General features: G+C 40.1%; 7 protein-coding genes across 9 annotated transcripts; 2 read left to right on the forward strand and 5 right to left on the reverse strand.

Annotated features, from left to right (window-relative positions):
- The first annotated feature begins 434 nt into the window (after positions 1 to 434).
- On the forward strand, positions 435 to 1,645 carry LOC135438666 (uncharacterized). Of its 2 annotated transcripts, XM_064697056.1 has the most exons (2): positions 654 to 788; positions 854 to 1,645. In XM_064697056.1, exons 1-2 carry the CDS (start codon positions 742 to 744, stop codon positions 1,398 to 1,400), a joined length of 594 nt encoding a protein of 197 aa, XP_064553126.1. In that variant the 5' UTR covers positions 654 to 741; the 3' UTR covers positions 1,401 to 1,645. The 2 variants fall into 2 exon arrangements, with proteins under 2 accessions (XP_064553125.1, XP_064553126.1); XM_064697055.1 differs by having other exon boundaries at positions 435 to 1,645.
- Positions 1,566 to 3,040, reverse strand: Desat2 (Desaturase 2). Its single transcript, XM_064697051.1, has 4 exons — positions 2,737 to 3,040; positions 2,332 to 2,668; positions 2,087 to 2,272; positions 1,566 to 2,027 (listed from the first exon to the last, which is right to left on the reverse strand). Exons 1-4 carry the CDS (start codon positions 3,038 to 3,040, stop codon positions 1,709 to 1,711), a joined length of 1,146 nt encoding a protein of 381 aa, XP_064553121.1. The 3' UTR covers positions 1,566 to 1,708.
- A 1,209-nt stretch (positions 3,041 to 4,249) lies between these two features.
- Positions 4,250 to 5,801, reverse strand: Srlp (Spliceosome-ribosome linker protein). The gene is made up of 3 exons (XM_064697050.1): positions 5,589 to 5,801; positions 4,744 to 5,532; positions 4,250 to 4,682 (listed from the first exon to the last, which is right to left on the reverse strand). Exons 1-3 carry the CDS (start codon positions 5,686 to 5,688, stop codon positions 4,402 to 4,404), a joined length of 1,170 nt encoding a protein of 389 aa, XP_064553120.1. The 5' UTR covers positions 5,689 to 5,801; the 3' UTR covers positions 4,250 to 4,401.
- Positions 5,802 to 6,157: 356 nt separating this feature from the next.
- Gdh (glutamate dehydrogenase, mitochondrial) lies at positions 6,158 to 14,845 on the forward strand. 2 transcript variants are annotated; one of them, XM_064697048.1, is made up of 6 exons: positions 6,158 to 6,692; positions 11,984 to 12,418; positions 12,482 to 12,801; positions 12,945 to 13,149; positions 13,605 to 13,643; positions 14,187 to 14,845. In XM_064697048.1, exons 1-6 carry the CDS (start codon positions 6,290 to 6,292, stop codon positions 14,456 to 14,458), a joined length of 1,674 nt encoding a protein of 557 aa, XP_064553118.1. In that variant the 5' UTR covers positions 6,158 to 6,289; the 3' UTR covers positions 14,459 to 14,845. The 2 variants fall into 2 exon arrangements, with proteins under 2 accessions (XP_064553118.1, XP_064553119.1); XM_064697049.1 differs by lacking the exon at positions 13,605 to 13,643 and having other exon boundaries at positions 6,159 to 6,692.
- Positions 14,530 to 16,772, reverse strand: LOC135438664 (uncharacterized). The gene is made up of 5 exons (XM_064697052.1): positions 16,606 to 16,772; positions 16,370 to 16,543; positions 15,907 to 16,275; positions 15,575 to 15,843; positions 14,530 to 15,505 (listed from the first exon to the last, which is right to left on the reverse strand). Exons 1-5 carry the CDS (start codon positions 16,637 to 16,639, stop codon positions 15,236 to 15,238), a joined length of 1,116 nt encoding a protein of 371 aa, XP_064553122.1. The 5' UTR covers positions 16,640 to 16,772; the 3' UTR covers positions 14,530 to 15,235.
- Positions 16,773 to 17,020: 248 nt separating this feature from the next.
- Positions 17,021 to 18,070, reverse strand: LOC135438665 (uncharacterized). Its single transcript, XM_064697054.1, has 2 exons — positions 17,720 to 18,070; positions 17,021 to 17,658 (listed from the first exon to the last, which is right to left on the reverse strand). Exons 1-2 carry the CDS (start codon positions 17,993 to 17,995, stop codon positions 17,092 to 17,094), a joined length of 843 nt encoding a protein of 280 aa, XP_064553124.1. The 5' UTR covers positions 17,996 to 18,070; the 3' UTR covers positions 17,021 to 17,091.
- A 233-nt stretch (positions 18,071 to 18,303) lies between these two features.
- Positions 18,304 to 20,124, reverse strand: LOC135438659 (cytochrome P450 307a1-like). The gene has a single exon (XM_064697047.1). The coding sequence runs from the start codon at positions 20,107 to 20,109 to the stop codon at positions 18,394 to 18,396; it is 1,716 nt and encodes a 571-aa protein (XP_064553117.1). The 5' UTR covers positions 20,110 to 20,124; the 3' UTR covers positions 18,304 to 18,393.
- Positions 20,125 to 20,234: the final 110 nt, after the last annotated feature.

Genomic DNA, 20,234 nt, shown 5'->3' on the forward strand with positions numbered 1-20,234 from the left:
AAGGAAACAGTTAAAATAAACCTCGAATGTCGCGTAAGGCACATATGTAACAAGTTTTATATATTTATATATTGAAAGGTACACTGCATCTGCTAATTACAAAATTAAATTAATTCTTTAGAGGTTAGCTAAAATAACTTTTTGTGCCAATATTTGCAAACTGAAAAAGCTTAATTTACATATAAAGTAATTTTATAGTAAGGTATTTTGTTCACAAAAATCATAAAATTTTTGTGAAGTGTAGTAAAAACTGTTGGGATTTAAATGCCGTTGATATAAACTCAATATTAAAGATATTACATATGTGTGTGACCTCTACCTTTCGATTTGACATCTAGCTCCACATTAATGTTTGTTTGCTTATGCTTGCTATATTTTTTTTGTTATTCTTTTCTAGTACTTTTCCATTATTCTGATTGTTACCTATCTTGTCTTTGCGAAAAACAAAGTCATTAACAGCTGTTTGCATCAGCTGTCAAAAAAATAAAATAATCCATATATTTCGTATGTCTACAACGATTACTCAGTATCGGCAGGATACTTAATTATAATCGATAGCATACACAGCTTGATGACCTATCGTTGCGCCTATTGACCTGCATAATTCCTAGTTCCATCGCAATTGGCATTTGCCCTGGTGCCGCCACAACATGTCTCAGCAAGGCGGCGAAGACGAAAATCCTCTCGAGAAAGCAAATCAGGATCAAAATAAGGAAATCATTGCTGCACACGAGAAGCCAAATGAGGACCCAAATATTGCTAAGGAGCCAAATGAGAATCTTGGAACGGTAAACATTGCCCCAGATGATTTGCCAAAATATGTTCAAAGTAAGGTTGTCATTGCTGCACCCAGTGAGTCGAATAGGGAACAGGATATGGACAGGACTACTACAAATCCAAATCAGGATCGAGAAATTGAAATCGAGAAGCCAAATGGGGATCATAATACGGAAGAGAATGCTGCACCCGAGGTGCCAAGTGATGATAAGGTAAACACACCTGCATTTAAAACGCAGAATATGGACAAATATGAGAGCCAAAATATGGAGATCAATTCTGGAGTTGGGGAGTCAAAGCAGGATGAAAATGAAAATAATAAGTTTAACAATACTGAGGTTGAGCAGGATGAAACCGACAGCCGACAGAATAAGGAACTCGGCCCAGCAGTTATTGACCAAGGCACGGTGAAGAGTGTTGTAAACAAATCGCCATCCCTGCGCATTGCAGTCCATGGCATGTCGGAGCTAATCAACACGCGCCTCTCGACCGAAGCACTGGAAATTTGCGTTGAGCTAATAGAGGCAGGTGTGCAGCCAAGGGCGCTGGCCGAAGTTGTGCTGCATATCCTAGATCTTAAGATGAAGAAGTACGAGAAAGAGAACGGTCCCATACTACCGTAGACTTTGACGCTGTCTAAGCCCCGAAAGCAAATCCTAGAACGCACATGGCTAGAGATAATGCTTATCAGCACGACAACACCTGCAGGCCCCAGCCGTCTAGACGTAACAATAACAATTCCGTCACAATCCATACAAAGCGATTACCGCACCAGCGAAATCCATCAATTGCGATATCAGAGTTAATTATGTATATTGTTGTATATGTTTTTGTTACTATCGAAAATATAACCCGTTGTATTAAGTAATTATGTCTTAAGATTAGAATATTGTTATAATAATTAAGTTTGTTTGTGCCCAGGCACAAGGTTCTATGCTGCCTTCTTGTCAACGAACAGCACGTGCTGTGCATCCTCTGAGGTTAGATCCTTGTCGCCCCAACCCCACAGCTCGTGTGTTCCATCGCCAGTGCGACGCACTCGCCGCTCAATGGTCTCCGGCGCCACCGACTTCAGTTCATAGGCCCAACCGATCTTGGCAAAGAAATCGATGAATGCTGTGGTCATGTTTAGCGTATATTTGCCCCACTCGGCTGTCTTGTAGTCCCAGGGGAAGACATGATGATAGTTGTGCCAGCCCTCGCCAAAGGTAACGGCCGATACATATGGGCTTTGTGAGGGATTGATGTTCCTGTACATAGGTAATAAATATGTTTTATATATATATTCACAACTACAGGTAATACATACTTGTCATAAGGGCGTCCACCGAACTTGTGGGCGGCGCTGTTCACCAGCCAGGTCATGTTCAATTGGAAGCACCAGCGGAACATGGTGGCCACAAACCAGGAGCACAACAACGACTCGTTCCAGCACATTATGGGTATGATGGTGGGCAATATGAAGCAGGCCAGCGGCATTAGAACAAAATAGTGTCTGCCAAATACCGAGATTAGTCAGAGTTGGATTTGTATTAGTTGCTATTAGCTACTCACTTAAGCTGGAACATGAGTATGCGATCGGCGCGCAGATCGGACACATCCAGGCTCTTGCCCTTGGCGACCACATCGGGATGCTTCTTGCACAGCAGCCAGCCGACGTGCGAGAAGAAGAAGCCACGTGTCGCATTATGCGGATCGGCATCCGTTTCGGAGAACTTGTGATGCACACGATGATCGCGCGCCCAATGAAAGGCGGCATCCTGAAAGGCGATCGTATTGAAGGTGACCAAAATCAAGCGTAGCGGCCACTTTGCCTTGTAGGAGCGATGAGCCCAGAGACGATGAGCACCGCCGGTAATGCCAATCATGCCCGCAGTATATAGGAAAATGGCTGCAAAGATGTCAAAGAAGAAGTGGGTCAAAGCAAAGTACGGAAAGGGAAAGAAAGTCTTTACTTACAGAAGACAACCGTGGCCAATTTGGCCTGAGTTAATAGCAAAAAGCCGCCGTAGACAGCGGCCAAATGTAAATAGCCAAAGAGAATTATGTTACGCCAAACCAATTTCAATTTGCGTTTCTCGGCCTTTTTCAACTTTTTTACATCCACATCCAAGGCGCAGTCGTTGGTATCCGCATCACCCTCAAAGAGCACACCGGTCTGCTTGGAAGACGTCGCATTCTCACTGCTCAGTTGCGTCAGTTGCTCCGCTTCGGGGCATGTGGCCAGCACATTGGACGGGCCGGGTACGGCGTTTGGTGGCATTTTTTCTGTAATTCAAGCGGCAATTAGGCATCATTCAAACGAAATTGATCTAGCCTCCCCGAACTCAGCAAATACATAGGCTGGAGCTAGCAAATTAGGTATGTGGCTTATTTATCTCTCAAGCTCTCGATATGAACATGTAGTTCGCACTATAAGGACGGTGTTTCTGTGCTTTTTGCAATTAAATATCAAATGGTTGTTTAAAAGGCTCGCATTAAGTGTATGACATTCAGTTTTATCAGTATTCTATTTGCACTTGTTCGCGGAAATACAGCGACTGAAGCCAGTCAACAATTACTCTAAGTACTTTGGGCCAATTGAAGAATTTCTGAAAACCAAAGAACCAAACTTTACTGCTGCCATCCACGACCGGAGAGAGCTGACTTTTTACTGTGGGCACGTTTTATTATGACAGCGAATTTGATGCCTTCTTCCATTTACCTTCTTCTTTAAACTTAAATTCGCTTAGCTTTTTATTTTAGAATTTCAGTTTTAATTGGCGACACAACCACGTCTAAAATATGGAAAATAGTTTGAAACTGTAACATCGCCTGCTCGCAGTATTTATACAAAAATTTTCAATCAAAATATGCCCATTTGTTTAACTCTGTTGACATTGCGAACAGATTACAGAATAAAACCTACTAATGACTGTACTTAATCAGATTTAATGAAATTCTCATAGTTGCAATTTATTCCTATTGAACTGTGGACAAACACTCTCGTATGCGGCTGGAGCACATGCCCGATGGCAATTCAAAGTGCACGTAGCGCAAGATCGCTCGATCTTGAAGGCGTCTAGGTGTCAAATCTGAGTCATAATCTCGACGTGTGGCTGCTGACACCGTGATAGTCGGGTTATCTCGCTGCTAAAATCAATTACTTACTGATAACCAAAGCGCCATCTAGATGTCGTGCGTACAAGCCACCTGGCTCTGAGTTCATGAAAATGCCGGCATTACCCGGCTTTGCCTGGATTGAAAGTTTTTCTATAATTTTCAGTCGGGAGAAAAGGGAAAATATATTCTTACTACCTAAAACCTCCATTGATGCTCAAATGAAAGGAAAATGTTGTAGAGCTTTTCCGATTACAACTTTGAAAATAATATCGAATATATTGTGCCTAAAATATACATATATACTATACAACTTGAATCACACTTAATGAATTTCCAAAGATTTTCTTAATGAATTATCAGTGTCAGTCAGTCAGTTGAAAAATGTTTATATTTATAGTTTCAGTGTTCACGGTTATGTATTTAAATAAATTAACAAATTCAAGTTTGTCAGTTCTGAACTGCATGTAAGGATGTTATTATATACAAAATGTTTTAATTTAGTTCTATACACTAAGGTTGCCCTTATTTATCCTTTGGTTTTTCGGTTGGATCTGTTTTTTCGCTGCTAACTTTGCTGCTGTCCTTTTCGCTGGACTTTTCTTCAGGTTTAGCTTCAACTGCTTTCTTGGACTTCTTGAGCGCCTTCTCTGCCAGTTTCTGCTTCTCAGCCTTAAGAAGTGCTGCTTCTTCCTCCTGCTTTTTGGTCTCCTTTTGAGCTGCTGCTTCTGCCACATCCTCATCATCCCAGTCAGCCATGGAGCGGTCGCGTTTCAGCCAAGAATGTGTGGTGTCTGCCTTGAACGCTGCATGGAATGAAGTTATCAAATTAAATTTGTAGCTACCAACAAACAAGAAGCTACTCACTATTATTAAACCACTTGATGCCGTTCTGCATGTCCTCGATGATTTCGCGTGATGTGTACATTACCTCGTTCTGCACCGCCTGGTGGAACGTTGATGTCTCAAACGCGGCGGAGTAAACCGAGTTGCGATCATGATTGAGTGCACGCTGTGGAAATTTGGCCAAGCAAGTGGCCAGCTCCAGTGCATGGCCCAGCGCTGTGCCTGTGGGCACAATACGATTAACTAGGCCAATATCATGCGCCTCTTGTGAACCCACCGGGCGTCCGGTGAGTATCAAATCCAGCGCACGGGAGAGTCCAATCATGGCGGGCAAGCGAACAGTGCCACCGTCTAGCATCGGCACACCAAAGCGCCGATTGAAGAAACCCAGCACAGCGGACTCCTCCATGACGCGCAAATCACACATGAGCGCCAGCTCCAGACCATTGGCTATGCAGTAGCCATTGATGCCGCAAATTACCGGCTTTTTAATCTGGCGACGTGTGGGACCAACAGATCCCTCGGGTCTCATCAGAATATCAACGCTTATCTCCTCCTTTTCGTCGGTGCTGATCTCAAGAATGTCAAAGCCCGAGCAAAACGATCCACCCACACCATACAGGACGGCCACCGGCGAGGTATCATCCGCCTCGAAGGCGGAGAATGCCTCACAAAGCTGAGAGGCGGTACTCGAATCGATGGCATTGCGTTGCTGGGGACGATTAATACCGATTAAAGTAATATTTTTATCCTTCTCCACGAGTATGCTTTTAGGCGGTGCCGGTTCTGACTCTGCTTTGGCTGCGGCATCTGCAAAAATAATTATTTTACTAGATAAACATTATGTCACGCTGTGTTTTAACTACCTTTGTATAAAGTGTTTGTGGTGGCTAACATGCGGCGAGATGTCAAACGTATTTGCTGGCCTATCTGCTGGCCCAGCTGCCTTCCTACTTTGCAGAACATGTTGATAACACTCTTTAAATTGTTTATAACTTTAATTTGGTAAACACACGCGATTACTTCTTTAATATGCGAAGATATGCAATTGTAATTCGCAAAACAATTTATGAATATCGTAAAAAAGGGCTGCCAACTGTAGTGAAAAAATGAGAGTTGCCAGTCTGCAGCTCATCTATTCGATAGTGAAGTACAATCGATAGATATTGCAGCTAAATCGACTGATATTGTTAATGATCAGTGACAAAGCAAGTTGTAATGTTTCTTTTAGATTAAAAGTTATGCATATTCAATGGCTGTCACAACATATTTATCAAATCCATTGTGATATTTTGATATCTGATTACCCGTAAATATCGATAGGCGGTCTGTGCTCATGAACTCATAACTAGTTTTCGCGCGCTTTTAGACATGGCAAATTTTAATTTCACCACGGTTCTGGTGAAAAAGCTTTCAAGGTATGGAGCGTCCCTCAATGTGCTCAGTTTGGAGCGGCGTCGAAAAGCAAGCGGTTGTGTATTAGCCAGCAGCTTCTGAGGAGTGGTACCAATTTAGAACATTTGAATTTTGTGTGGTGTGGCAATTGTGTGTGCGTAGTATAGAAACCATGTATCACCTGAAGAGTTTGGCCCGACAGGGTGCTATGCGCCAGCAGGAGTTGACCGCCTTGGCCAAGGCATTGCCCACTGCTGTGCTCCAGACACGCAATTACCAAATTCCCGATCGTCTCAAGGACGTGCCAACCGCCAAGGATCCGCGTTTCTTTGACATGGTCGAGTACTTCTTCCATCGCGGCTGCCAAATATCCGAAGATCGTCTGATCGACGACATGAAGGGCAAACTGTCGCTGGACGAGAAAAAGCAGAAGGTAAAGGGTATTCTTATGCTTATGCAACCGTGCGACCACATCATCGAGATTGCATTCCCGCTGCGTCGCGATGCGGGCAACTACGAAATGATTACCGGCTACCGTGCACAGCACAGCACGCACAGGATTCCCACCAAAGGAGGTAAAATATAAAAAGATATATGTATGTATGTATTTTAATAAGCAGTCCGTTTTTCCACCTCTCGTTTTCTGGCCTGCGCCTTCTTTTGGCCGGCATCTTTTGTGTTGTTGGCGTGGAAAAACATTTTGCCAACTGTTGGCAAAAATCGATTTTTCTCTACAGGCGCTGCATTTGTTTCTTGTCTTTGCAATTATGTAATCAACGCATACGTATTCAGACCTGCCCACAAGCCGCCCCCTCTGACTGCCTGCTCCCGCGCACACTCTACACATTGTTTACATTGACGCTGCCCGGGCACACATGCATATAAATACATATGGACTATATGCTACCTAGGCCTTTCCTTTACAGTTAGCCCAATTGCATAAGCAGCTGGTTGGTCTTTACACGTGTTCCCATTTGATTTCCAAACCCTTCAAGTGTTGTTTAACCCCCTACACCTCTTCTAGCAGCAATGACACCAACATAAATTCGATGCCTTGCAAAATTCACAAAATTTTTTGTTCAACTAGCGCGTTGGCAAAACTTTTTCAACGATTGTTTTTGTTTTGCACTTATTTTTGCTTCTATTTTTAATAACGTTTTTTTTTCGTGCTTTTGCTTTTGTTTTGTTTTCTAATTGGAACTAGAGCAGCACAGCAAATAGGGCACAGTGTGACAAATATACGATTAACGGCACTCGAAACGGCGTTTTGTTGTCAAGCTGCAAATAGCGCCACACGCCCACTTTTTTTGAGTGCAATACAGTGAAGCCCCTACAAACGGATTAAGCGAAAAAATAGCTAGACGTTCAATTGTCCAAGTTTTTTTTTTACTTTATTAAGTATTGACAATTACTGAAATAAAATGCTTTAAGCGTTTTGCCTCAGTAAAATACAAATAACAGTATGACAGTATGACAGGTTTCACTGTAAAGCAGCCTTAATGATACTTGATAAATGTATAACAAAATTTAAAAAGAAAATTATGCATCATAAAAATAACACAGCCACACGGTTCTTATCAGACCTTGGCAGGCGGCTGGAACAAAAAAACAACAACAAAAAAGTTGACAAAAAACAAAAATCATATACATATGTATGAGTTTATTGGTGTATTTGTTTCGTATCATCGGCAACAACTAAATAATTGTACATGATTTTTTGCTTTTGCTCATTGTTATTGATAGTCGGCGCCCTCCGGGGCCTGCGTAGCATAAATAGACGAACCATTTTATGATTTTATTTGCCGATTTCATAGTCATTGAAACTGGTTGTCAACAAGCGTGTGACTGGCTGTTGCCAACCACTCGAGCTAGTTAATTATGCCCCTAAATATTTTGATATTTTTCTAGTCGCTGCTAGAAATAAATATGTGTACACATATACTAGATGTTGGTGCTAAATTGATTTTAGACATTTGTTGAATGGCCCGGCCTTTTAGTGGTCATTTTCATTACTCTAATTAATGCTAATTGCAATATATATATACATATATATATATATACATATGTATAAATATATGCTAAGTGTATGTGTTTTTCTATAGGCACTTTATTGGCACAAATGACTTCATGGCTTGGCTCGAATTCGGTTAAATACATTTTGCAGTTAATTCTAAATGTTTGACGTCTGCCACTCGCTAAAAAAAAAAAGACAAGACTGCTCTAGTCGACTATGGAATACCCTTCCAATGCCAAATGCAGCTCGCGCTCGAACTCGCCAATCCCCAACTCCTTGCTACTTGCCACGTCTTCATTCTTCACAGCCATACCAAAAATGTATATTCAATGAAAAAACTGTATTAAAATAGCAGCATATAACACAGCACAGATTACAATATAATATGAATTACAATTCATCATGTGGAACTAAAAAAAAAACTAGCGGAAGAATGTACACATACACATGTGTACAGAAATTCTTGCGCTTTCCACTGGCAGCCGCACGTTTTCTTTAATAACTTCTGTGTTTCTTAACTGATCTTGATGAAATCTTCAGCAGTAGATATTGTTGTGCTAAAGAATATTCGTATATTCTCGAAAACCAATAGCAATAAAATTGTGGCAATTATTGTTGGGTCCAATTAAGTAATTAATTTCATTTAAAGCTATGGGATGGAGGCGATACCTATAAAATAAAAAGATACTTGATCTGTATATATTATTTTAGAAGCTACATGTCCAATTTACTGACTAGCTCTTAAAATCTACGAGAATTCCTCAAAAAAAAAACAGGTTTTCAATATCGTCTTAGTAGTGTTTTTATATAACGAAGCAATACTACAGTGTATAATATATGTATTAAAGTGGTCCGACGAATTCACCAATTAATGTACTTTTACAAATGTCATCTTACATGTGTTACATATTTGATAACAAAACCATAATACCCTATGCCAATGTATTAAAAGAGTAATAAAAGGCAAACAACAAAACTGGTTTTCAGCGCATTGGTTTGGGTGGTGTCTATACAGCTTGTATCTCCCTCAATCAGCAAAACTTTTCATTTTCGATTTGTTTTATATTTTTTTTTTTTGTGATGTTGAGTGTTTCACGTGATGCTCACGTTGTGCCAATGCATGAGTCACACGTTTTACATTCTTGGCACACTGTGCAGCTGCTTTATACACCACTTTCTATGTCGTTGAACTGTTGTCTGGCAATTGGATTAATTTATTCGCTATGTATGCATGTATATATAGCAATTGTATCGGATTGGGAAATAAACAGCGCATTCATTATAATGATAATTATTGAAGTACAGCCAAAAGTCTTATATAGAGCGTGCTATTTATGTGCACGGCATAATTCCACATTTGGGTACATTATGTGTTTGCTTTTAATTATCAAATTTAGGCCTAAACTGTTGCAACTACTCGTAAATCAAATGATAATTCAGCTGATAATGTGAGCAATGTAATGTGGGCAGGGCGAGGCAGGGCTTATCAGCCGGCTGGCGGTATGTGTATATGCAACATTTATGTACATACATACATATTACAGTAGTCACTCGTAAATTAAAACGCTTTCTTTCGAATTTACAAATTTTAAAACTTATACCTAGCTGTGCTGCCCCAAAAAAAAATTTTTAATTGCTGAATATAATTACAAATTACAAAAATGCCCAGCAACAAATTGTCTCAAAAAAGAAAACTTGTATGCATCCCAATTTATTAAAAACTAAGCTAATTTCTTAAAATTTTCGATTTCTGCCCAACTACTGTACATTAATTAAATATAGGATTTGTTTACAAAAAGATAATCAGTCGGGCTCGTGTGTAAAGCTTCCATTTGCAATTTGTATTCAAATAAGTTGTGTCAACATTTAACTGTTGTGTGAAAAACTGCTGTTGTTTGTATTCGTGTCTTGCTCAAGTACTACAAATACTGTTGATATTCGCCCCTGAATGCATACGAGTTGTCCAGCAGGTATTTGCCCACTTGTTTTGTTTGAATGCTCTAATTGAGTATGGGAACTGTTTACCATCATTTTGGCACTTGCTACAGTATTCAGCGTCATTTCCTGCGCTATCTGGATCCTATTCGCTTATATCTTATCCATATGTCAGGAAAAAAGACATAAGACGCCGACAGCCCACGCTAGAAGAGAAAAAAAAATATCATACGGCTCAAAAGCTAGTCAGCTGATGCGCACTGGGGGGCAACCGGTTTGGCCTTTCAAATTTGCGATTGCTGTTGCCAATGGCACACACTAACACAGTCACAGATACACACATAGAGCAGACTTATAGACGTGGCAATATGCACGCCCCAAACGATCGAGCCCCCAAAAAAGCAAAGAACTTATCGCAACTGATTGTATAAGCATGCCATATATACATACATACATATACATACATAGCATTTATAGGTACATACATATAGGTATAGCTATAGTATACCTATAGTATGGCAAGCTCTTTGCATAAATAGATTTGCGATACGTGGGGGCATATACCAGCTCGTAGTATGCGAACTATAAAAAAGTCACGCGTTTGCTTGTTTTTTTCATTTTCTGTTTTCTTGCTTTGTACGAATAATACTGAAAAACAAGTCTCTGTTTGCTCTTTGGGCCGATAAAGCCGGTTGTTAGCAACGAATTTTTTATGCGTTAAGCGCTGAAATTCCCGAAACTGAAGCGAAAGAACAAATAGAGCTGAGGTCTTTTGGCAAGTCGAAAAGATGTGTGCGCTGTTGTTATGCGGGCACAGAAGAAAGAGAGCGCAAAGCAAACAATAAGAGAAATAGCAAGCATTGCAAAAAATGGCAACATCGCATTGAGCTTCTCTTTTCTTGGTCCGTTGGTCAGTTGCTCGTTTGTTTATTTTCGAGTCTAGAGTTTTCGTTACTTTGTGCACACGCACACAGCACCAGACGAGGATGGTGCACTGCTTACACGAGTAAGCAGCGCAATGTGCACACATACTAATGCACTCATAAGTGCGCGCACACATATATATTTTCCAGCTGCTTTGCATTGACAATATTTACAGCTGATAAGATGGACTTGCGAGAAGTTGCAGCAATCAAATGTTGCCGAATTCGGCATGCCAAAGTTCACCGGATTCATGGCCAAGACATCAAGATCAGTGCTTGACAACCGCATTTAATTAGCTAAAACTTTTTGCGTGTTTGTTTTTGTGCTTTCTTTTTTTTTGGGAGGGAAAAACAAAATTCGTTTTCCCAATTGCTAAAAGTTCATAAATTGAAAAATGTGTGTACTTTGTGCCTGCCTGACCAATTATTTATCTGCTTCAAGTGCATAATGTTCATATTGTTTATGGATTACATCGTAAAATTAAAAATAAACCTTCGTATTGTTAAAGGCGGGCAATTTAGAAGTTGAGGAAGTTGCTTATCTAATCGCCAAGACCATTTTACTTTCAAGATATAACGATATTAAAATGGTACACACAAACAAGATAAGCAACAAAATGCTGGCACAATGTCTTGGGTCTTTCAGGTTTTACGGCCTGGTTAGCATTTACTTGCCTCTATATGCGATTATGACCCACTTTGGCAATGATCCCAGGGCGAATGCACGTGTGAAGGGAGATGCCAACACACTTTTCAGAAAATCAACTTTTGCTTTCGAATACAAACGAAATGTCTATTCATAGAGCTTTGCAATTGGATTAAGTCCAAAAATATAAAAAGACAACTGCAAAGCTGCCTAGACAGGAGGAATGTACTTTTTTTCGATACGACATTTAGTATTTTGAATATATTGTATATATATTGCTTTCAAGGTTTTCTTGTGCCCAGGCACACCTGTCGTATGCGTAATACTTATGCAATTCTTTTACCGCAGGCATTCGCTTCTCGTTGGATGTGTCACGCGATGAAGTCAAAGCCCTTTCTGCTCTGATGACCTTCAAGTGCGCCTGCGTTGATGTACCCTTCGGCGGTGCCAAGGCCGGCCTGAAGATCAACCCCAAGGAGTACTCGGAGCATGAGCTGGAGAAGATCACGCGTCGCTTCACACTTGAGTTGGCCAAGAAGGGTTTCATTGGCCCCGGCGTTGATGTGCCCGCACCCGATATGGGCACCGGCGAGCGTGAGATGTCCTGGATTGCCGATACCTATGCCAAGACCATCGGCCATTTGGACATCAATGCGCACGCTTGTGTCACTGGCAAGCCCATCAACCAGGGCGGTATTCACGGACGCGTCTCGGCCACCGGTCGCGGCGTCTTCCACGGTCTGGAGAACTTCATCAACGAGGCCAACTATATGAGCATGATTGGTGAGCTATTCTAGAGATTCCCAGTCGCTTAAACATTACCATAATCATATCGCATGCTCGCAGGCACCACTCCCGGCTGGGGAGGCAAGACCTTCATTGTGCAGGGCTTCGGTAATGTCGGCCTGCACACCACCCGCTATCTGACCCGCGCTGGCGCCACCTGCATCGGTGTGATTGAGCACGATGGAACACTCTACAACCCAGAGGGTATTGATCCCAAGCTGCTGGAGGACTACAAGAACGAGCACGGCACCGTCGTCGGCTATCCCAATGCCAAGCCGTACGAGGGCGAGAACCTGATGTTCGAGCAGTGCGACATCTTCATTCCAGCGGCCGTCGAGAAGGTCATCAACAGCGAGAATGCAGGCAGAATTCAATGCAAAGTGAGCATCAATCACATATGACCAAGGTTGCAAGAAATGAAAACTGGGAATTCTAGATTCCGAACTAGTTGGCAGCCTTTGCCTTTGATATGTTTGTACAGGATTATCTCCATATTTCATGCTTCATCTTATTATACTTCTAGATCATTGCCGAGGCTGCCAACGGCCCCACCACGCCCGCTGCGGATAAGATACTCATTGATCGCAACATTTTGGTCATACCCGATTTGTATATCAATGCCGGTGGTGTTACCGTCTCATTCTTTGAGTGGCTCAAGAACCTGAACCATGTATCATACGGTCGCTTGACCTTCAAGTACGAGCGCGAGTCCAACTATCATCTGCTCGGTAAGTTGTTCAAGTTCCTTGAAGAAAAACACTATCTTTAACTATCTATCTATATACGTAGTATATATATATATATATCACAGGCTTGTACGATCAATCATGCCATATCATTTACAATTCATTTAAGGGTATATGGTTTTTAAAATTGTATGATTATTTATTGTATATATTATGTCTTTTAACTTAAGCCAGTTGCAAAACCCTTACAGAAAAGCGGCTGCTCTTAAGCATTTGCTCTTCCGGTTTGGTTTGGTTTCTAAAAACAAAAACAAAATACAAAAAAACATCTAATTTATTCTAATTTATTTGGCTCCATTTAGTTAGTGCTCCTCAATAGTCGTATATCAGCTAAAAAAAAAAAAAACTTAAAATCGTAATTTAATTATAATGCCATCTTAGTAATTCGTTGTTTATTCTATTTCTTCTTTTTTTCTGTTTCTCTATCACCAATGTAGACTCAGTCCAACAGTCAATTGAAAGAATTATTAACGACGGTACATTATTATTAAATCTTCTTTTCTATTATCCTGTCCCATAAAAAAAAACAAGCCTTTTACTGTTACTCATAACGTACACACACACACCCATCCAAAAAACGCCTGCATTGGTTCTTGTTATCCTTTATTATTTAGAAAACTTTATTGTATGTTGCTTTGACATACATGTATTTTTTATAGTTTTAGATTTTTCCTCTTTTTATGTATGTTATGTTCTTTTGTCCGCATTATCCTTACCATCAACGCATTGGTAGAGCTTGAAGATCTGTGTTCAGATTACGCCCGGATGTCTCTTGCCAGCTCCTTATCCATTATACCATACAGATCGTGTCACTAATGACTGGGGCCTAGCCCATAAACACATCTAAAACTATGTGCTCTAACTGTGCCTTCATAAATGCTCTAACCTAACCTTGGCGGCTTATAACGTATCCAATATCCAGCATGTGGCATATTTAATTAATCGCTTTGTCTATTTTTGTATCCCTCTCTCTCTCTATTTTTCTCTTTCTCTTTGTGCAATGCCGGATCATATTTTAGAATCCGTGCAAGAGTCCTTGGAGCGTCGCTTCGGTCGTGTCGGCGGTCGCATTCCCGTCACACCCTCTGAGTCGTTCCAGAAGCGCATCTCTGGCGCCTCCGAGAAGGATATTGTGCACTCCGGTCTGGATTATACCATGGAGCGTTCCGCACGTGCCATCATGAAGACAGCCATGAAATACAACCTGGGTCTGGATCTGAGAACCGCTGCCTATGTCAACTCCATTGAGAAGATCTTCACCACATACCGTGACGCCGGTTTGGCCTTCTAAGCGCTGCAGCTGCTAAAACTTAACTAGTTTATTAATCAACCAAACTCAAAAGCAAACATAAACATATTGCATCCGCGCACCTCTGTTTTTGGCAAATGTCACAAAAGCAAATTAATTTATATGAAGCAACAAATTATTAGTTTAGCTGAAAGATTTGTTCAACTTTCTAACTTCATACCGTGTTTTAAATTAAGCTAAACAAAAACAAGAGCGAGCTTTAATTGCTTTTACAATGATTATTGTTGATTTTCTGTAAGTTTTTAAGTTTTAATGAGCGTAAAAGTGAAGCAATTGCATTTTTCAATTATGTATCGTATCGTACGAAACGCTCCGTTGCCGCAACTTTTAAAGTAATCAAATACACACATAAACTAAATAACTAAACAATTGCATTTTGTTTTTTTTTGTATTTATTTTTTTTTTTATTAAAATTGTCAATTGTCGTTGGCCACTAAAATGATCACAATATTAATTTTAGTCTCAAATGTTCTCAGTTCGTTAGTCGAGCTTTAAATTACGTATACATTGTATAATTGATTGGAATGTATGCATACTACGATATAGTTTTTAGTTATATAAAAAATGATTGGCTCTACACATAATACTATAAGTACACTTTTTTTTTGCAAACGCTACAAATTACAGGTTAATATATACCTGGTATAAATTGGAAGATTTTGTGGTCATAATTGATTCGCAATATTAAAACTTTCATCTTAACTAGTAATGTTTGTGTGCGTATTAACTTGGTGCTTGATCCGTATCCAATAGCTTCAGTTAGATTGCCAAAGATTTGGGAAACAACTGATGTTTCACATAGTCATCAATCATTTCCATAAGCAAGGCGCGCGTTACTTTTGGCTGCTGTAGCACATACCCAAAGTCTTTTAGTTTCGTATTGTCCAGGTAGAGATGCTTATGATGCAGCTGTTCTTCGTCTAAGTAAGGTGTAAGCGGCGTATTGTCAATGCCATTGTGTTGACAAATCTCAGCCCAGGGCGCCAGGTGCTTATCATTAATTTCCCCTACCGTATCGCTTGGATAGAGCTGAGTAAATGCATATGAATATGTAGTGATTAAATAGCCGTGAGTCATCGGTCAATATTGATGACATACCTTAGTCAGATTGGACATAACAATGCCAAAATATTCCACATTGATTTCAAAAATATCCACAAGCAAATCGCTGATGCTGCCCTGCGTAGAGGCTGAGTCATCCACAATGTTGTAGACCTGACCAACCGTTTTTGGACTTTCAGCTAATTGCCAAATCGCAGCACATACGTCGCTCACATGCACCGTATTGAGGCGCATGGCGTCGTTCCACAGTAGTTTCATTGTCTCGCCGAGATATTTGTATATGGCTGCTATTATAATGCGTGGCACTGTGGAGTTAGTTACATTATTGTTATATACAAAAACAGATTGTGATTGTGACGGCGACTCACTTAAGTAGCGCTTATCGCCAATGCCGTAAACAACAGGCAGGCGCACCACCGTATAACTAAGATTGTTAATGTGCGCCAGCTCCTTTTCCACTTTAAGCTTTTGTTTGGCCACACCCGTCCAGGGGTCCAGCTTGCAGTCTTCTTTTAGCGGTGTCTTCTCGCTGCTGTTCACACAGCCCGAGCTGAGCTCCACATAGCGCTTGGTCTGCTGACTGGCAGCCTCATTGGCACAGTTGATGCTCAGCTTGTAGATGCCCTCCTTGTAGACGGCATCATCTTGATTGGAACGCGTCTCGGCTGCACAGTTGATGACCATATCCCAGCTCCGATTCGTTGTTGGGTGTGGTGCAAACGCCAATTTGCATGAGGCTGCAAAGCATGAAGGACACCCACAAAAAAAATCCAAAAACCAGTTTCAGTTTGTGTAGATAAGGTTGCGTGTGTGGGTTGAATTATTACATACCGGCATTAATTAAATTCGCGCTGCAAAACTCAACTTTATCACTAGCGAAAGCCTTGCTTTGTTGCTCATTCAGCCAGGCCATTTGTGGCGGCGTCTTATCAACAATGCGTATTTCCTGTGTCAGCTCATTCTTCAGCAAGTAAGTCACCAAGTTGCGTCCAATAAAGCCACAGCCTACAGATACAGTCGAGATAAGTCGCAGCTATCGCTCCGATTGCCATTGCAATTGCACTTACCGCCCAAAATTAAAACAGTCGGTTTCTCAGACATACTGCAACGACGACGCAACCGACAACGAGACTACGACGAATGACTAGACGCTTGCTTCTGTATAGTTTCAAAATCTTTAAATTATATGTAAACGGGACGCGAATCAAATACAAAGGCAAGCGTTAGGGCTGAATCGTTGTATTTGTTCAGTTCAATGAACCGATTGAAGCAGTTGCTATCGAACTACTGAAATCGCCGTTTTGTTCAACAAGTGGAGGGTTCTTTTTGGAGATGACACTTGCAATGAAACAATTTGAAATGTATTTAGTTGACGCAAATGCATTGCTTAATTTTAATTCATCAAAATTCCAAAGGTAAAGAAAAAAAAATTCTATAATTTGAAGTAGGAACAACCCTTCTTGAAATACAAACATATGTAAGTTATATAATAAAAATCCGCAAAGTTTAATAAATTGAATGGCACTACATGGTGAATTTATGTCTATAAGGTTCTAGTTTGACCATAAGTCGTATTTGGGAGCCCTAAATCCGCGGACTATTACATCTGCCTGCCACCAACCAGTCATTTGCTCTGTCTCCTTAATGCACACTTCCTCATTGGCTTCTGTTGGATGTAAATTCAAAATGGCGATATCCTCGTATATAGCCAACTGCTTGCAGCATTCCAGCTCTGCATTGTCTTTCTCGTTGACATGCAACAAATGCAAATGCACATTCTTGCAACTACGTGGCAACTGACTAATAACATCCTTAGGGATTAGTTTCCAAGCCTCGATCTGTTCCTCCTTTTCATGGCTCAACAGTTCCAGCTCCAGGAAAACATTAGTGGCCTTAAGCTCTGTGGACCAGAGCGTATAGAGATCCTCGCAGGTGAGTAGCTGCAGAAGTGTTTGGTTCATGGGTCCATCTGCCATGGAGTGCATATCACCGTGGTATTTGGATATGGATGTGTGCGGAATGTGTATTGTGTAAGACTCTGACGGCATGAATGTATTATTCCCGAATAAAAACCGTAAACTCTTTACCGCTTTGCTGCTTTTAAATGTAGTTCGTATTAGCTGAAAATAAAACAATGTTTGTTCAGTTTTGGCTACTTTTGCTCACGTTGCTTATATTTACTTCTCGCATATTGCTGATGGCCTCCTTGGTCTCCTTAGCTAAGGATCGTTGTTTTTGTAACTGATAGTGCTTAAAGGAGTCTTGCGCATTATCTGTTTGATTAGTTTCATCCCATTTCTCCACATAATATTTGTATGTTTTATAGACGAATGGAATTTGACTGCGGTGAAATAACAGGAAGTCCAGTATGCTATTTACAAACTCTGCAACAATTCCTGCTGTTAAAACATCGACGTCTTGGAGCTTAAGCTCAATGTTTTGTGGGTTTTGTGCCATTTATTTATAATTTTAACAATTTCGCGGGTTTTGTTCAATAAACAACAAACTTGAGTTGTTTGGGTTAGAGATGATATTGAGCATTGAAATTATATAGTTCAGCTCAAAGCTAGTTCGCTTGTATGGAAATATCGATATATTAAATTAATCAAGATAAACTATCGATGTTCTCTTCTAATTTTGAGAACATTAAAACTACTGTTAATTCCAAATAGGCAGACATTTACATTTACATTTATTTTTCTTGGTTTATTATTTATTTAAACTATTTTCAATTTACATTATCCTATAATAAAACTACCAATATATGTAATTACATTTTCGAAAAGTTTACTTTTAAGCTTGGTTATATTCTATGTTATGACAAATGGCATATTGAAAATATTATTTTGTGAATTTTACTTTCTTTCTGTTAATACTAGTGGAAAGCAATTTGCGGGCAACGCTAAGCTGGCCGGATTTACCTTAATCGTTGAAATGTCTGGACTGCTTATATTATAACGCAATAATATATTGGACAGCAATATAAAACCAAAGCCTCGTACTAAATTTTGTCCAATGCAAGTACGTTTTCCTATACTAAAAGGTAGAAAATGTGGAAGATTCTTTCTCAGTCGAAACTTTGGTAGTTCATCAGTCAGTTGATTAGTTGTACCAGATTTCGTTTTTAGGTTTCTTATATGCGAATATTGTAATCCAAATTTACTATCGTTTTCGAACTCTATGCCTGAATCAGAGTCTTCGGACATTTTTCTCTTATCAGAAATCGTTGATGATTTTTGAGCATTATTTATACATTTTTGTTCTAAAAATCGTTCTGGACAAAAGTGATTGGGATTCCTCCAACTTTCTTGGCTCATGTTTAGTACATAGTTGTTTATAAACACAATTGTGCCCTTAGTCACTCCAAATCCTGAAATAACCAAATCCTCAGTAGCCACATGTGGTACAATGGGAGACGATGAATAGCGCAAAACTTCGAATATTGTGGCCATGGTGTAAGGCATTTCTTCCATGTCTTCCAAAGTTATATTTCGCTTTCCATTATTTGAGATAACATCTGCTTCAAATTGAATATTTCTACCAATAACTGGATCCTTGGCTATATAGGCAAGAGCCAGCATTATCAAATTACCAACAGCTGAATGGCCACCGATAAAGTCTTCCAGCATAAAGATAATTGTATTACGACACATATTTTTGTTTTCTATCAAACTTTTCAGTAGTGCATCCGTGAAATCGTTGTCTGGCTCCTCAGGATCAATATTCAGCTCCCTTTGGTTAAGAACACGCTCCAGAATAAATTTACGTATTGTTGTAGACCAATATGCAATTCGTTTCGTGTGTAGCTGGTAAAATGGTGATAGCCATGGCAAAAAATCCAATGGATGTCCTTGGTTAATTTCCCAAAAAATTTCGTCGAAAAATTTAACGATTTGTTGAAATTCCATATCGTCATAATCAAATCGTATTGAACACATGTATTGGCTAAACATATTTGCGCATGCTGCGTTTAAAACTGGTTTCAAATCGAGTGGTTGTCCAGGTATAATAACTTTTCTCAGCTCTTCCATCAAAATGTCAATCTCATCACATCCAATACTTGACATCTTGTTGAAATAAGAGGACGATTCTCGCGGAGAGCAGTGGCGTCGCGCCAAATTCCGGCGTTTTTGTTGCAGTTGAGACCAATCGCATAGAGCTAGAGAGTTGTTACGGTCCCCTCCAAACAGCTTATGGTAGCGTAGAAAGTCCGGGCGACCACCAAAGAATTTCCCATTCTTGTTTAGAACCTCTCGTATTAACTCCAAGTTGTTCACCACAAGGCAGCGTGTGTGACCAAAAGTTAAGGAGTAAATGTCTCCATAATGGATTGCTAATGTTCCAAAGCCCTTGAACGGATTTTTAAAACGGCCAATTATATCCAAGTTTCCGAGTATAGGCCAAGGATGTGGACCAGGTGCCTGAACGAATTCACGTTTAACATTTTCCTCATTTGAAAGTACAATTTGGACAATAACTTTTCGTGTACATTTAAATATTATTAATATGTAGGACGCGACGAACACAATTATTAAACTTGTAATGGTCAAATAAAATAATTCGAACATCATTATAACCAATAAAGCATTTAGATAAAGCACTCGAATGTTACGTAGACAATTTTACAGGTATCTAAAAATAGTTAACAGAAATTCATTACATGTACATGAATCTACAGGTGCCTTAATAATTACGT

This window comes from Drosophila montana, unplaced genomic scaffold (assembly GCF_035044405.1).
Source record: "Drosophila montana isolate Dmon_TW-CO22-7 unplaced genomic scaffold, ASM3504440v1 contig_3848_1, whole genome shotgun sequence".
In the NCBI taxonomy this organism is placed as follows: domain Eukaryota; kingdom Metazoa; phylum Arthropoda; class Insecta; order Diptera; family Drosophilidae; genus Drosophila; species Drosophila montana.